Source organism: Euleptes europaea, chromosome 16 (assembly GCF_029931775.1).
Source record: "Euleptes europaea isolate rEulEur1 chromosome 16, rEulEur1.hap1, whole genome shotgun sequence".
Taxonomy (NCBI): Eukaryota; Metazoa; Chordata; class Lepidosauria; order Squamata; family Sphaerodactylidae; genus Euleptes; species Euleptes europaea.
The window spans coordinates 56,356,827-56,374,212 of record NC_079327.1 but is presented as its reverse complement, the minus strand read 5'-3'; the positions used below and the strand labels follow the sequence as shown (position 1 = coordinate 56,374,212).

Here is a 17,386-nt window from a genome sequence, read left to right as displayed (position 1 = left end):
ATGGCTGTCACTTTCCAAGGACTTTTTGCTGCCTAAATTTCTTTCAGGTGCTACACAAAGTATGGAATTATGGAAGCCACAGATGTACAGACCTTTCTGATGTGTGTATGGTGTTTAATCTTGTGTTGCAGCGCATCTTCCTCCTTAACATACGAATGCTTCTGCATTCGTTCTCCTCCTTGGAAAGTCCTGGAAAAGTATTGAAGTGTCTTGGTTAGGTCTCCAGAAATAATGCTTCCTGTGTAAATGTTTTCCTTCCTTTTGACAGATCTTTTATTAATAAAATATTGTTTTGCATAAAGTGGTAGTTTTGTCCTGAAGCAATCCTTCTGCTCAGAGGTCCAGGTGAAGAGATGCCCTCATCAATGATGCCAGGGGGAGAAGGAAAGGAAGAGAAATGAAGACCACCATTGTACCTTCCTTTTCCTTGGGGATCCCTTCCCTGAGCTGAGGCCGATGTGGGGAGGAGCAGCCTCTTGGTGTTGGTTCTTGACAGGGCCTCCTGGCACCAGCTTAGGCAAGCTGTGGGTTGCTCTGTCAATAGGCCTGTCTGCCACTGGTGCTTCAGAGTGCGATTGGGCCTGCCGGCCACGCCATGTCTATGCTGATACTTCGGCAGGGGAGAAGAGCACAGCAGCTAAAGAAGTGGCGGTTCTCTTCATGTGGCAGCTCAGTATCAGTCGCTGCTGTGGGGCATTGTGACCAAGACCATTTTTTCTTCTTTGCCCCTGCTATCACTCCAAACCACATGGGCCTTGGCCCACCAAAGCCACAAAAGGCTGCCCTCTTCCAGGGGAACCCCTGGATTCCCAGCTCATGCTGGAGGAAGACAATTTAGTTTGTTTCAGTCAGAGCTGGCTGGCCATGCTTTAAGCAAGACAGCAAGCTCTCAGAGGAGTTACTGGTACTGCGTAGCAACCCCTCTACTCATGGGCACAGAAAGATTTACAAGCCTCGTAAGCTAAGGCCTTCGGAGCCCTGAAAGGAAAGGTTCAGCAGGACCTCAGCGGGGTCTGCCACATCTAAATCCAAAGGGGCCAGAGGTTTTTAAGGGAAGGAAGGAGCTTCTTCAGTGAGAACTGAGGGGTGATTGGACCAACCCGTTGTCCAGTAAATCGGGCTTTACACCCTTCTGAGGAGTGCCCTTGATTGAATCCAGACTCCACTCATGGATTACTCACTCTGCTCTGATTTCACAGGTGATAGTGCCAAAGGACAAGAAAGATTTTCTCAAAAACCCCAGATATCACAGGCGTGAGCTTGTACTTTGTAAGACCCATAAGGCAGCAGTGTTCATCAGCAGCCATCTCTGTTTCTGCCAGTGCTCGGTTATGCATCTCCCCAAACCACCTTCAATTATTTCCCCTGGTGACAAGAGTGATGAGGATACAGAAGTTAGTCAAAGCATACATCTTTGTGGTAGACACCTTGGGGGTAAGGAAGCATTAAAGGCATATACTCGCTTTGACATATCTGGCATTAAACTGCTTTACTCAGCAATTTTCCAATGAGGCAAAGAACTTAGATTAGAAGGTGTTCCAGAATTGTGGGACTATTACTTGGAACATCTCCTGTTTCAGACACTATAACCATGGAAGCTCTGTCAGTTCAAGCAGGCTGCTCGAGACTTATGCAACCCCCAGTGAATTCCATGATCACAAAGTACAGGTGTTGCTCTGACCAAGCTAACAGGCAACTCCTGCTGCTGCAGGAACCGGAGCCTGGTGATGCCCTAACTGTTGGCACCTGTTCTTATTAAAACATGTTTATGTTGCATTCTGAGGAGTAAAGCCAGCATTCCAATTCTATACCGTCATACAGGTAAAATAAATCAGCTGTGACCCCTAAATGTACACCTGCCTAAGGATGCTTTGTCTCTATATGAATCACCGCTCTTTCCAGTCAGTGTCTGGCAACTAATGCTGCCATGTCTTTGAATGGGGTATGATTTGATAATTCAGTTACTTCCTCTGCACAGATGCAGCATAACTTCTGCTTCTAAGAAGGCAGTTCGTACAGTGACTCATGCAGAAGTGTTGGGGGAGGGAACTATTAGACACTACAAGTAAACATAACGAGATGACAACAATAAAGATTTGTGGGGAGAGCCATGTATGTGAGGAAACAAACTCGCTTGTAAGTCCAGAAACAAAAACCTCGGGGCACATATAGCATGGATTCTTATGTCTGTACACTAATGTACAGAGTATGGGAAACAAGCAGGAAGAACCTGAAGCCCTAATACAGGAAGGGGATTTTGACCTAATTGGCATTACTGAAACTTGAAGAACAAGGACATGATAAGCCCATTGCAGGGACCGGAAAATGAAAATGTAACAGGAGATGGAGAGAAGAATTGCGCAATTCCTACTTTTCCTCAGTCTTTTCTTGTGAGGGAAGAGGTGCTCAACATAGCATAAACAGAATACATGATGAGGGAAGGGAGTTGCAGCCTAGGATTGGCATTGGGGTGGTGCACAAACACCTAGTTTCTTTAAACGAAACAAAGTCCTCTGGGCCAGATGAACTGCATCCAAGGGTACTTAAAGAACTGGCAGATGTAATTTCTGAGCCTCTGTCCATTATTTTTGAGAATTCTTGGGGAACAGGTGAGATGCTAGACGATTGGAGGCGGGCAAATGTTGTCCCCATCTTCAAGAAGGGGAAAAAGGAGGATCCGGGTAACTACTGACCCATCAGCTTGACTTCTATACCAGGAAAGGTTTTCAAACAAATCATCAAACCGTCAGTCCTTGAGCATTCAGAAAGGATGAATCTGATCACTAAGAGCCAGCACAGGTTTCTCAAGAACAAGTCATGTCAGACTAATCTTATCTCCTTTTTTGACAAAGTTACTAACTTGCTGGATCAGGGGAATGCAGTAGACATAGTTTTCAGTAAGGCTTTTGATAAGGTTCCCCATAATATTCTTGTTGACAAATTGGGAAATGTGATTTAGATCCTGTTACTGTTAGGTGGATCTGTAGTGGTTGACAGATCACACCCAAAGAGTGCTTGTTAATGGTTCCTCATCCACTTACAGAAGAGTGACTAGTGGAGTGCCTCAGGGATCTGTCCTGGGCCCTGTGTTGTTCAACATCTTTATAAATGATTTGGATGAAGGAATAGAGAGGATGCTTATTAAATTTGTAGATGATACTAAATTGGGAGGGGTAGCAAATACGGTAGAAGACAGAGACAGGATACAGGATGATCCTGACAGACTGGAGAATTGGGCTAAAACTAATAAAGATAAATGTAAAGTTCTGCATTTAGGTAGGAAAAATCAAATGCATAATTAGAGGATAGGGGAGACTTGTCTGAGCAGTAGTGTGTGTGAAAAGGATCTTGGGGTCTTAGTAGACCAAACACTGAACATGAGTCAGCAGTGTGATGCGGTAGCTATAAAGGCAAATGCGATCTTGGGCTATATCAACAGAAGTATAGTGTCCAGATCACACAAAGTGATGGTATCACTTTACTCGGCTCTGGTTAGACCTCACCTAGAGTACTGTGTTCAGTTTTGGGCACCATAATTTCAGAAAGATGTAGACAAGCTGGAACGTGTCCAGAGGAGGGCAACAAAGATGGTGAGGGGTCTGGAGACCAAGTCCTGTGAGGAAAGGTTGAAGGAGCTGGGTATGTTTAGCCTGAAGAGGAGAAGACTGAGGGGATATGACAACCATCTTCAAGTACTTCAAGGGCTGTCATATAGAGGATGGTGCCGAGTTGTTTTCTGTTGCTTCAGAAGGTTGGACCAGAACCAGTGGGTTGAAATTAAACCAAAAGTGTTTCCGTGTAGACATTAGGAAGAATTTTCTTTCTTTTACATTTTTTAATTAATTTATTAATTTATTAAATTAAATTTAATAGTAATACAAAATACTGAGAGTAGTGAGTTATCTAAAGAGGAGACCATCACAAGGTTAGTAGAGATGGGAGGCAGTAAAGCTGGAGAAGATTGAGACAGGTCTACCTCTGCGTTGACTGCAGTGGGGGGAGGGGTCTGGACCAGAAACACTAAGGTGACCCTCCCTTGTTTCCAGAAGTCTGACTTGCAACTGCTCCAGCCTGTCTGTTATCTTCGTCTGCTCTGAGGCAGGGAAATCTGTGAAAGAGCTAATCAGATTCTCCTCAATGCTGTTCTCAAGATGGAGTTGGTCTTTGTTGTTTTTACTAAAATTAACCGCATCAGTCCAGCTAGTTAAGTCCTGTTGGATAGTGTTATAAGGAGTCTCCCTGGTAGATTTGTCTGGAGCCATAGATTTGGGTGAATACTCAGTCTTTGAAAAGAGTGAGGATTGAACAATATTGGAGAAAACCCATGTGGGACAGATGCCTTTGGAGCTTAGATAATGATTCTTCTGCAAAAGTAGTGAGGGAAATATGGAACTATTGAAGGTTAATAACACCTTACCGGACTGTTGTGAGAAGTTAAGAAGCTCAACTAACTTCAAGTCTATAGTACTGGATCTATTTCCAAAAAGGATCTCAAATGTTGGGTAGCAAGAAACTTAGTTTTCCAGTCCGGGATATATCCATTAAAATGGCGGATATTCAGACAGACCTTGTGTGGCTGGAGAACAAGCTGATAAGAATCTCCTTCTACATTGGAATGGAGGCGTTTAGAACCTGTTCAGCTTCTTGTAGTATCATGCTGAAATAAATGAGGCCTGCCCTGGAATAATATATTCTGAATACCCAGCCTGTACCTGGCTCTTATTAATGAGCTTGGTCACCTGTTGATAGATGGTCTAATTCTGAGCACACAAGGTTCAAAGTTTCAAAAATGCTATTCACTGTTTTGGCTGTCAGGAGAGAAAAGCCCCTTTAAGGTATTATTAGAATCCCTGGAGTTCCGCCTCTTCGGCTGTCAGCGGAGGCTTTGGGACTTCATCTGGGTCTTTGCACTGAGTATTAGGTTGGGAGGCTACCGAGGGGGGTGGGGTTGCTGGTACAGCGTAGCAGTTTGGAACAGGAACAGTACACTCAAAAGAATCAGCAGTGGTAAGATAGTCCCCAGTCTTACTTCGCTTGCATGCAGGGGTAGAGCTTACGTTCTCCGAGTCACGAGAGCGTTTGCCAGCCCCCATTAGAATGCATCTGATTTTTACTTATTGCAGAGTAGAAATACTAATTAATGTTAAGACTCAAACCCAGAGGCTTCCTGACTCAATCCAGAGAGAAAGTGTAGCACAGTCCACATCCAAGCAGCTGCCTCATGGAAAATAAATCTCTGGGTTGCTGAACTCCTACTCCCAGTTACCAGGTCATAGATTTATACGTAAAGCTTATCACAGGACCGGAATACTCCCCTGCAGGTAACAGTATTTCAAAGTTGGCTTTTTCAAAGCAACTTCAAGATAATTTGCTAAGGTTTTAAGTAGCTGAATTATCAAAAATTATATTTGAAAAACAATTATCACAGAGGAGATTCAGTTTTCTGGTGTTACTCGGTCGCTCACCAGAACCCCTGACATTAGGAAGAATTTTCAAACAGACCCGGTTCCTCAGTGGAACAGGCTTCCTCGGGAGGTGGTGGGCTCTCCTTCCCTGGAGGTTTTAAAGAAGAGGCTAGATGGCCATCTGTCAGCAATGCTGATTCTGTGACCTTAAGCTGATGATGAGAGGGAGGTCATCTTTGCCATCTTCTGGGCATGGAGTAGGGGTCACTGGGGATGTGTGGGGGAGGTAGTTGCGAATTTCCTGAATTGTACAGGGGGTTGGACTAGATGACCCTGGCGGTCCCTTCCAACTCTATGATTCTATGATTTTTGCATGCAAGAATGAAATATACTGGGAACATAGTGGGTCTCAACTGTGAAAAGTTTGGGAAATAATGACTTATGAGGTTTTACTTAAAAAAACACTGATAGCAAAAGGATTAAAATTTGTAACATGGCTAAAGATTTTAATTGTACACAAAATAAGACTTAACTTTACAATAGCTACAAATAGTCTTCTCCCACGGTCCACAAATCTGAATGTACAAATACAGGGGGGAAGGGGAACGGTAGCAACCTCGAGTGGGAAAAGGTGATTTTTGGCAGAGTATAGCATAAAGTAGATATATCATTTGTGAATTTTTGTGCCCAGAATACAAATTCCAAATGAGACAGTCTTAACAAATAACTTCTAACTGGACTAAATACAATAGAAGGACATCTAATTATTGCTAACAAATACAACAAAGCCTATTTGCTGGTAAAAATATCAGTAAATTACACAAGTGTTTTAATCTGCTGCTCCAGTCATCTGGAGACAACCAATTAAATTTCCCAGGACAGTTATTAAAGCAGGTGGTTCATGTAGTTTATTGCCATAAAAGAATTGTGCTGGTCAACCTCTAAAATTAAAAGTTAAGTGGAGGAAGGAAACAACCACATTTTTTTACAAGTTGAAACTTGCTTATCTGCATTGCCAGATGTACAAGGACTACAAGATGTAGTTAAACTATATTGTGCCAAAGAGCACATTGCATGCGCCAGTCACAAAGCAGCACCCCCACAGACAAAAGCATCCCCAGGGCAACTGAATATGGCTCGACAGTCCTGTCAAGTGTTATAGAAGTAACTGACACTTAGAACTTACCTGTTGGAATTTGCAAGACCCACCCTTTTATATCCCAGGTACCAACATTGTTACAACAGAAATAATTAGAAAAAGAGACAGGATGTACTTTTTCTGTATACCAGATTTGTTCCAAGAGGCCGTTTTGGTGTCATTCAGTTTTCAAATAATACAATGATGCTCCCAAATTTAAGAACTTATTATGAGATTGGTCTCTTCTATCTTTAGGCTTTTAAAATAAAACTTATAATTTATAGATGACAAATCTATAAACAGGAAAAAAACTAAACTTTTGTGGTTACATGCCAGTGGGTATTTTGGTTTAGCATCTTGTGCTTAGATCATTATTTAAAATAAATATTGTCCTAAAATCTGGTTATGTACCAATAAGCAGACATGAATTATTTCTGAAATTTCCAGTGTTTGGCTCTACTTATCACTTGTCTATATGAGTCACACACAGTTTAGCTAGTTAATTCAACTGTGACTAGATTTCAGTGTTGAATAAGAAACATGAAGGTTTTTTGACCCTGACCTTAATTGATTTACATCAATGAGCACGCAATATATATCATGACGCACAATCACAAGTGGGAGTGGGGGGTTAGCTCGGCACTGTATCAAGTTTTGAATGCAAACGGTCCCAGGGTAGAGATCTGGTTTCTCCAATGTTTTTTAAAAAAGAAGAGTTAGGAAAGATATCTGCCTCAAACTTCTGAGAGCCGCTGACAGTTGGAGTAAGTACTACTGAGCAAGATGGACCGACAATCTGACTCAGTATACAGTTCCTTCTCATCCAAGTTTCACAAATAATTAATGGCATGCCAGATCTTACCCATAACTAGATCTTAACTGTTTGCTTTTGGAAGGGGTGGCTTTAGCTTTAACAGTCCAGTGACGGGCATCTAGCAAAAGGTCCAGAGTAATACAGCCCAAGAGCCTCTACAGGAGTGATACCAGGGCTGGTCTGACACAGGAACCATTTCTGCCAGCTCCTTATCACAAATGTGGCTCGTTGCTTTGTTGCTGCTCCAGTGGCAAAGATCAAATTGAATACTGTCATTCTTACCCGCCAGTCCATTTACATGGAATGCTGCTATGCTGGACCATTTGACTCCTTCATGCAATGTCCTGTCTGAAGTTAGTCAAAAGGATTAGTGCGTGTGTATCTTTTGAATGCTAAAGCCAAGTAGCAGCAGCATGGGGAACAGGAGAAATTCATTAAACTCCCCCCCCTTGACTGAGCCTAGGTTTATGTGAAAAAGATGCTGGGTGTTGTAGCAAGGCTGTAATTCAAATTTTCATGTCTCAACCCTCACAAATGTATTTCTCTATATAGAAAACAATGGCTAAGGAAAGGGATGGAAGTGATAATAGATATATTATTGCATGAGTGCAAAGGGCCATCAAGTCACAGCCAACGTACAGCTGACCACGGTGGGGGCTTTCAAGGCAAGTGATTAAGCAGAGGTGGGGTTGGCCACGGCCTTCCTCTGCAGAGGCTTCCTTGGAGTACCTTCCAAGTACCGACCCAGCTTAGCTTCCGAGATCTGACGAGATCAGGCTATGCCATATGCCACTACACATATTATTAGTTTTCAAATATTTAAAAGAAGAGCTGGAGGCTTCTGTTTGTGTGTGTGTGTGGGGGGGGCAATTCTTCACTCCCACAGATTCCCACATCCACTGCTGGGAAGTAGATTTAGATTAAATATTAGGAGAAATCCGAACTATTAGTGCAGTTTAGCTCCCTCATGTGGCTGTAGACTCTCCATCCTTGGCACCAGCTGATAGCCTATCCTAGAGCAAACGATCTGCTTAATTTCCAAATACAAAGAAAATGGATCCTCTTGCTTAGATGGTATCTTCAGGTTGTAGAAAGAACTACCTTAAGAGTGCTCTATAAGAGAACATAATGACAACTGTGTCCTGAAGGTTCCCCCCCACACACACACACTACATGCCCTTGTTGCTTGGAACTTTCCAACCTTGACTTCTACATGCAGTGCTGAAATACAAAGGGGTGCACTTTTACTGAGATTTATGAGACTCTTGTCCCTCACGTGGCATTAATATTTGATGGTTGCGAGCTCCAACAAAGCAGATCTTTTTCTGACTGGAAAATGGAGATTGTCAACTTGCTTTATTACCAAATTCACTATAGGGAACCATTCATGGAAATGAGCATCTGGGTTGCAAGCAGGAAGTAGATGGAAGTAATTATTTTTGCAGCTTGCGTATAATCTGAATCTTCCTTTCCTCATTCAAATTATTCAACTTCTTTGAAAGGCGCTTACATTGAATGAGCCTGAACAATTATCACTCAGGTTTTTTGGCTTGTTTATTTATCACTGTTTTTCTATGACAACATAAACTATGTTTTAAAAAAAGTTATCAAAGGATGTGCTCTAATTGTGTCCTGTAGGGATAAGTGTTGATGGTAATTTTCACCAACTTCATTGGCGTTTCAAACTACGACAGTGGTAAGAATGCAAATGTAGGAAAGTGCCGAATGCATTTAAAATCCATTCCAGGAAATTTAAAAATCGAAACTGAAGAAGTCGGGTTGTCTTCTCCATTGTTACATGTGCAAACTGTAACTGAAAGAGCTCCCACTGCAAAACAGACTCCCACTCTTATATCCTACTGTAATCATATTACTAATGTATGGGGGAGCCGTTCTTGCGCCTTCGTTTTCCCATGCTGGCTCTCAGCATCAGTGTACCTTCCACAAAATCTCCGGGGCTGTCAATCATCCTTTGCCAAAGAAGCTGCTCCTCTCCATGAGAATCCATCCAGTCAACTTCTTTACCATTACTTAAACCTGGAAAGTTCAATATACATTATTTGTTGCACTCAGAACATACTTAAAAAAAAAATCTACCCAGTATATTCTGTGCTATAGCCTGTGGAAACAGCATTTGTTTGTTTTTTTAAAACGGGGGGGGGGGGGAGAGAAAATATATTTATCTAGTGACAAATATAGTTACTTTATAGACAAAAAATTAAAATGTATTATTTTGAAAATATATAGAAAGTTATGAAAATGCTGTTACACGTGTTCAATGGAGGATGCGCCAAGTGATCCCACTTTTCAATTAATGGAAAAAATAATAAATGAGCTTTGAACAATAAGTGAGAGAAATGTTGGGTTGGCACTATAACACATTGGAGATCGTTAAAAATGAGATCTGCAGAGACTTCTGGGAAGATGGCAGACCGACCGGAGTAACATACAATTGCTCCCTTTTCAGCCATTCTCCCTCTGGGCTCCGGTTTGCTATAATCGGCGCCAGGAGGGCAAAAACGTTTGTTTCTTCCTCCCCGCTAAGATCGGCAGCTGAGCTTGCCAGCAAGACCTCTTTGTAAGGCTTCATAGGATCGCAGCACTATCAAAGTGCTGGGTTATTTCCCATTCAGATCCTTCCTTCCCTACTTTCTTTTTTAAATTTGCTTGTCTTCCTGTATATGTCTTTCTGTTTATTTGTTAGAGGCATACATTTTTAAAAGTTTTTTTATAAAAGTTATACCGAAACATTTGGACTTATTTGCTCCCCCCACCCCCAGGTGAATGAAAGACTTGCTGACTCTTCATGCCTGAGAAAAACATCAACCAGTACAACTTAATAGTAAGAGAAGCCTTCGCCACCATTTCAAAAGCTCCCTTCAAAGTGCAAACAAAGTCATCCCATTTCCAAAGGGGGAGGGAGGGGTTCGGATCGGAAATCCCCAACAACAATTTTAATTAAGATCAAAAGCCCTCCCACTCCTTAAAGGATAGATTGGCTAAAGAAAAAGGCAGTGTTCATCATATATCTCGTTATGATTGGATTGCAAATGAGTCCCCTGGAGAGTGAATGGCATCTAGTGGCTTTTGGAATAATGCATTTGGAGTAATAGCTGGGTGGTTTAAGTGTTTGCTCACAGCACATGAGAGCATCTCTGTATAGCAACTACAAGAACTAAGACACTAACAGAGCATTCCTAACGAGTGTTACTCCAGTCTAAGCCCATTCATGGACTTAAACCGGAGTAACTCTCTTTAGGAATGGACTGTCTTTTCTCACTCCTTGTAATTTATTATAAGGCTTTTAGAAGGCTTTTTCTTTTCTCTCTCTTGGATTTTGTAGAAACAGACTTACAGCCCATTTCTTAAAATTGGGCCGAAAGTCTTCAGGAGGCAGCGTGACCTCACCACCAGCGTGTGTGTAATCGCATGTTTACCCGGTGACAGAGCGCCATGGGACCGTGCCTCCCCCCTCCGCTGGCGTGGCCTCTCCGTGGCGCAGGCCACGGTGTAGAGAGGCCACGCCAGCACAGGGGGGCGTTCCGGGAGAGGAGCCGCCGGGTAGGCGGCTTCCTATCCTGTTTCAGCCCTCGCCACCGGCACCAGGAACGGCATTGCTGTGCCTGCTTTTTAGCAGGCGCAGCCTCACTGTTCCCTATGGGGCGAAAGGCCCCGGTAAAACCAAAAAAAGCTGCGAAACGGCTTTTTGTTTTGTTTTGCGGAGTGTTTGAAATAAGCATCATGTTTGAAATAAGCTTTTCTCTAGTTATCTCCCCTATCCTCACCCCACCTTTCTATTAATGTAAACATATTGGCTTAAAGGGTTTAAGACTTGATAGGTCTGATGAAATCAGCTATGTCTCACAAAAGCACATGCTGATGACATAAATTTTCTGTTAATATCAAAGGTGCTGTTTGTCTCCTTTAACTTTGCTGCTACAAACTAACACAGTTACCCATCTGGAATTATGCAGGCCTATGTAGTCCACAGCTATTAAAATTACCCCTCTTACCACTTCCAGTGCTCAGTCGAACGCCTCCCAGAAAGATATTGCTGGCAAGGGATTCTTTGTCCCAGACCGTCAGTTCTACACAGACATTGTGTATATCTCTGGGATTCAAACCACTGAAAGTAAAGGTGTGATTCCAGTGGGGATTCACACTCTTTTTAATCACAGGAGTTTTATGTTTTGATGCTTTATTGTTGTCTGGAAGCAGGTACCTGAAACAGAGTAAATAAAGGAAACAAGATAAGCACAAAGGGTTGGTTTCGCATCTTGCTAATGCAGAAAGGCCCAGCTGAGAATACAACCACTGCACAGTATTATGAGGCACATCTAAGAATATTAAGAGAAGGTTAATACACAACGGAAGAAAATATTACACATCTTATTGGTAATGAACTACTAGTGCCATGTTATAAGGGCACGGCCTTTTAAAAAACCAAGCTAATCGTTAAGTCTTTTGCCCAGCAGATAAAGCTAAGACTAAAGTACTAATATTACCCAAGAAATAGCAGAGTTGGGAACTGATCCAAACTAAATCAAGGCCAAGAATCACAGGTATTTTGATTTCAGTGTATCACTGTTACAGTTTTTCACTGAATGGGTGCCTCTCTGTTTTCTCACTCTGAGGAGGAGGGCATCTTGAAACATTGGGTGATTCCCACTGGTTGATCAGGGAGGCAGGATCAAATTTCAACTTCCTGTCTCCTGGGCTGGAATTTCCCCTTCCTCCGTTCGTTTCCTGCCTAGTACAGTTGCAAATCAGCTCGCAGCTGCAAATTAGTTTCAATTTTACTTTAGGAAATTCTCTTTGTTCTCTCCTTTTTGCTCCCTACTGCAAATAGCTCTTTTCTTAACTTTAGAAACCTGCCTTTCTCTATTCATTTTAAAAAATTCTTACCTTCATTCCTAATCCCAACTCTGAGCTGGCTTTTGCTCTCTCTCCTCTCAAGGTTGTACTCCTTCCCGCCAAAACAAAATGATGAATTGGCAGCACAGAAAACAGATGGGTCCACTCGCTGCATAGACGCAGAGGAGCAACAAAACTTCCTGCAGCCATTGCTACAGCAAAGAACGGAGGAGGAGAGCTGATGCCAGGAGCGACGAAACCTCCCGCAGCCATTCTTATGGCAAAACGGAGGAGGAGAGTGGGGGCAAGCTGACCGTGGCAACAGGCAAGAGCACAGATGTGGCAACCAGCAAATGCCTGGAAAATAAAGTGCCTCCCCCCACCGGCTAACGGCTTGGTCCTATGCGATCCTTGCTCTCCAGAGGGAACACTTTTGAAGCAGATGGCTCTGGCTGAGTTTTCCATCAAATGCTAACGTATCAACCCCACTCCAGCAGCAGCCGCCAGGGGGTACCCAGCATTGCATGCCAGTTATGGTGACTGTACAAATGCCCTAGAGAAGGGGTTGCAGTTTCTAGACTGCCCTCTCGCCTCCATGTTCATTAGGGGAATGCAGGGTTCCTCCCCAAGCTCCCCCCTGCAAGGACTCTCTGATTACGAAAGCATAAGTATGGGACCTCATGCTTATCAAGGCCAGTGCTATGGATAAAGGTCCAGTAAGGCAGCTAGGAAGTTTATCCCTTTGAGTACCCACTCCAGCTGCATGGTGCAGTATGCTCCCTTCCCCCTCCCGCCCCTCATGATGAGGTATGGGAGGAAATAAAAGTTTCTTCAAAGGGACAAACCAACAAATTGAGATGTAATAACCAGTCTCTACGTAGAGGAGTACTATTCCCTGCCAGACATGGCCCTTAAGCCATGACTCTGGTTGAAAACTCCAGACTCAGGGGAGGAACCAGAGCAAGACCTCTTGCCCTAGGGCTCTAAGGTTTTCACATATGAATAGCCTAAATCAAACTAGCACCGCTCCCAGCATGTCTGAGTCAAGGCCGATGGTGTGTGCGTGGGGAAACCCTGGTAAGCAGATCACTACTAAAGGGCTTTATTGGCCGTAGGTGACCTTGGCGAGGTGCCCCCTAGAGGAACTCCTATCTCAGGCTTACAAACAGCAGATGTTCAACCAAGATTCCTTGGTTAGGAGAGCTCTCTTAGCTCCTGAAAAGGCGCACTGGCACCAGTTCTTGATATTCAAGCAACAGTGTCCTTAGCCAACATTACTGGAGCTGTGTTAGCCTGAGCCTCAGGTTATAAGTTAAACTCAGGACTGTCACATCCCAGGGGCAACTTGTGGTCTTACAAGGATCTCCTTCCTTGCTGTAACTCTGACATCATGATTTCCTTACCCTTAGTAGCTGCCTTTACCTATCAAGGTAAAAGGTGGGCACTACAGTTCAGGGCATGACAAGACTATCTGCACACAAGTCATGTTTACATTCAACCCCCGGCGGGGGGGGGGGGCTGGACTGTTCGGAGACAATTGACTAAAATATCTGTAGAACTAGAGACAAGAATAAGAGGCATGTTTGCAGGGAGACCAGGGGTTTCTATCCACAGTATCTCCTCCCCACTCTCATCTCTCCCTACCCCGGTAATTTCTAGAATAGGGGATACACAGTGGTTAAACAGCAAGGGTCCCCCTCTTGGAGGGTCTTCCCTAAGGACAGCTCTCTGCCAACATATTCGCTCTAATAGAACTGTAGGAGCTTACCATACATGGAAGTAGAGGTGTCAGGTCACCAGAGATGAGGGGAAGATTAAACTAGTCCCTAGCTGTTGGCTTCCTTCACTTCCTGAGTGCAATAATTAAAATTGGTCATCTCTCAGAGCTCCATTCTCCACCAGGGCCACCTCATTTGATCATGGCGGTCATTCAAATGCTAGAGGCTGCCCTCTGTTTGTTTCTATATGGAGTGATCAAAACAGTGCGCTGTCAAACACACATTAGGTGCAGCCTTGGCTCCCTTTTCTCTCTATTATTAAGAAAAAGGAGATTGACATAATGTACTAGACCCAACCGCACCAACACATCCATACTGCAGAAATCCTTCCACAGGGAGACTTGGTGGGTTGATCACTGCAGACCCAAGTGTACTCTTGACCTCCCTCATCCTTTCAAAGACTTTTGTTTACACAACACAATTAGCAGCAACCATGGCGGTTTTCCGTGGTTCATTCCCTGGGACCAGCCCTTCAGCTTTGGGCCCTGCCTTCAGCCTTCTTAGTACCCAGGGCTTTCCCAGGTGTTTATGTCTATAATAGACCAGTGGTCCGAGCCCTGATCTTTCGATCCAGCCCACTCAGATCCTAGGGGATCTCTGGAAAATCGCTAAGTGCTTACTTTTCATACATAGGATCAGCTCTGTAGGCCTCTCTTGCACACCAGACTACTCCAACAATCTCTCGGAACCTATCATTAGATGGCTCTGACAAGAGGGTCAAGTGATCACAATTACCACTCCTGTTAAACAGAGCCTGTTCTGGTGGGCCATTACAACAACATGACCAGGGGTCAGCAACACTCCCATTAGTAGTAGTCCCATTACTCTTTAATTCAAATCTCTTGTTCACCAGGCTAACTGGGTGTAGGGATTTCCCCCCCCCCCAAGATCAATCAACTCAAGTTTCATGGTCTGGCATGGGATTCTGAACATACTGGAACTAAGGGCCATCCCTAGAACACTAGAGGTGCTTCCTCACTGTCGAGGTCAGGCTAACCAATCCGGGTGGACCAGGCTAGCCCGAGCTCCTCACACCTTAGGAGCTAAGCATGGATTTGTGCCCTTGTTGATATTCTGCCCTTGACAGAATAGACTACTCACTGATGAGTCCACATAACAAGCTAGGAGGACACAGATCTCTTCCTTTGCCAGAGGATCAAAGAAAGTAGAGACACCAGGGCTATTTCTTTCCCATCTTTATCTAAGATGCCTGTTCCTTCCCACAAAACATACACAGGGGTAGCCCACAGTACAGGTGGAATGGCTAAGCCATCAGTTCACAATCAAATGAGAAGTCAATCACGTTTCCTCCAGCGGGTAGTGCCCAGACTGGGCTTCCACTGTGCTAGCCTCTAATCCAGGGGTGGGGAACGTCAGGCCCGGGGGCCGTATAAGGCCCGCGAAATCATTTGGTCTGGCCCTTCATGGGTTCTGGCAGATCTCTAGCTCAGAAGGATGCTGCCCTGCCTGAATCTCTTGGGCCCAGCTGGGGACAGCAGAGCTCAAAAGCGAGTCGCTCTATGTGGCAGACACTCGGTCATGCCTCTTGGCTAAATATTTGGCCAAATATAGCAGGCTAATTTTTAAGTTGATAATTTTGTATGGCCCGCGAATGATGTTATAAATATCCAAATGGCCCTTGGCAGAAAAAAGGTTCCCCACCCCTGCTCTAATCTCTATGGCCCAGAAATTTCTCCTGGTATCACCTCACAAGGGTGGGATGGAAGGGACGGATGCCCCTCTTTCTTCTCCTTGGTCTAAGGCCTAATGTTTGTCTTTTCTCCTCTATAGAGTATTCCATGAGCCTGAGAAGCTGTATTTGTGTACCTATGTTGGCTAAGGTAAAACATGGTTTCCATCTGGGGTAAACTGGTCCATATAAGAACCGTGGAGGCTCCCTGTATGCCAGAATTTTTACTCACAGTCTACTTTAATTCCCTGGATCCAGACTGACCATTACCAACCGCCTGGTTATCAAAAGAAACTGGCAGTGATTTGTGGGAGCTACTCCAGCCACAGCAAGTGCTTCTAACCCTCTAAGAGGATCTGCTGTCTCTCTTGAAGAGTGTGTGTCCCCTAGCTCATGCCTAAGCATATGAAGCCCTAAGTTATTAGGTCTAGGTCTGGCAGTTACTAGCGTTCCTGCAGGAAGGAGTACGCCATGGTGCCCAGTTCTTCACTTTGTGCAGACAAACGACAGTATGATATCAGCAGTTTTATTCTCTATTCCTCGTCTAATTATGGCCAGCATGGAATTTGCCTTTTTTACAGCAGCCACACACTGGGTTGACATCTTCATTGAGCTATCCACTACCATCCCAAGATCCCTTTCTTGGTCTGTCGCTGCCAGCACAGATCCCATCAGTGTATATGTGAAGTTGGGATTTTTTTGTCCCAATATGCATCAGTTTACACTTGCTCACATTGAATCTTATTTCCCATTTTAATGCCCATTCTTCCAGTATGCAGAGATCCTTCTGCAGCTCTTCACAGTCCGATTTTGTTTTAACCACCCTAAATAATTTGGTGTCATCTGCAAACTTGGCTACTTCACTGTTTAACCCCAACTCCAGGTCATTGATGAACAGGTTGAAAAGCACCGGTCCCAACACAGATCCCTGAGACACCCCACTGCTCACATCCCGCCATTGGGAGAACTGACCATTGATTCCTACTCTCTGCTTCCTATTTTTCAGCCAGCTCTCAATCCATAAGAGGACTTGTCCTCTTATCCCATAACTATGAAGTTTGCTGAGCAGTCTTTGGTGGGGGACTTTGTCAAAAGCTTTTTGGAAATCCAAATACACAATATCAACAGGCTCATTCCTGTCCACATGCTTATTGATGCTATCAAAAAACTCTAATAGATTATTGGTTCTTGTAGGTTATCCGGGCTGTGTAACCGTGGTCTTGGTATTTTCTTTCCTGATGTTTCGCCAGCAGCTGTGGCAGGCATCTTCAGAGGAGTAACACTGAAGGACAGTCTCTCTCAGTGTCAAGTGTGTAGGAAGAGTAATATCTAGTCAGAAAGGGGCTGGGTTTGAGCTGAATCATTGTCCTGCAAAAAATAACAAAGGTAATGTGCTAATCATTGTCCTGTAAGTATCCAGATAATGTGCTAATGAGGGTGTGGTATGTTAATATGGAACCATTGTATCCTGAAGTGATCTGTTAACATGTGGAATCCAAAGCTAATCTGCATGGCTATTGTTGACTGTAGTCTTTGTTAGTCTGGAGGTTTTCAAGACAGGAAGCCAAGCCTTATTCATTCTTAAACTCTCTTCTTTTCTGTTAAAGTTGTGCTGATGTTTATGAATTTCAATAGCTTCTCTGTGCAATCTGACAAAATAGTTGGTAGAATTGTCCAGTCTTTCAGTGTCTTGGAATAAGACCCTGT

At 43.8% G+C, this 17,386-nt stretch overlaps 1 protein-coding gene across 1 annotated transcript in view; it reads right to left on the bottom strand.

The window, feature by feature from the left end:
* Positions 1-9,230: 9,230 nt before the first annotated feature.
* Positions 9,231-17,386, bottom strand: part of SYTL5 (synaptotagmin like 5) — a 92,856-nt gene continuing 84,700 nt past the window's right edge. The window contains exons 16-17 of the mRNA XM_056861812.1: positions 11,371-11,579; positions 9,231-9,394 (exon numbers count right to left, since the gene is read on the bottom strand). Coding sequence (XP_056717790.1) covers positions 9,231-9,394; positions 11,371-11,579 — 373 coding nt within the window. The remainder of the gene's footprint in view (positions 9,395-11,370; positions 11,580-17,386) is intronic.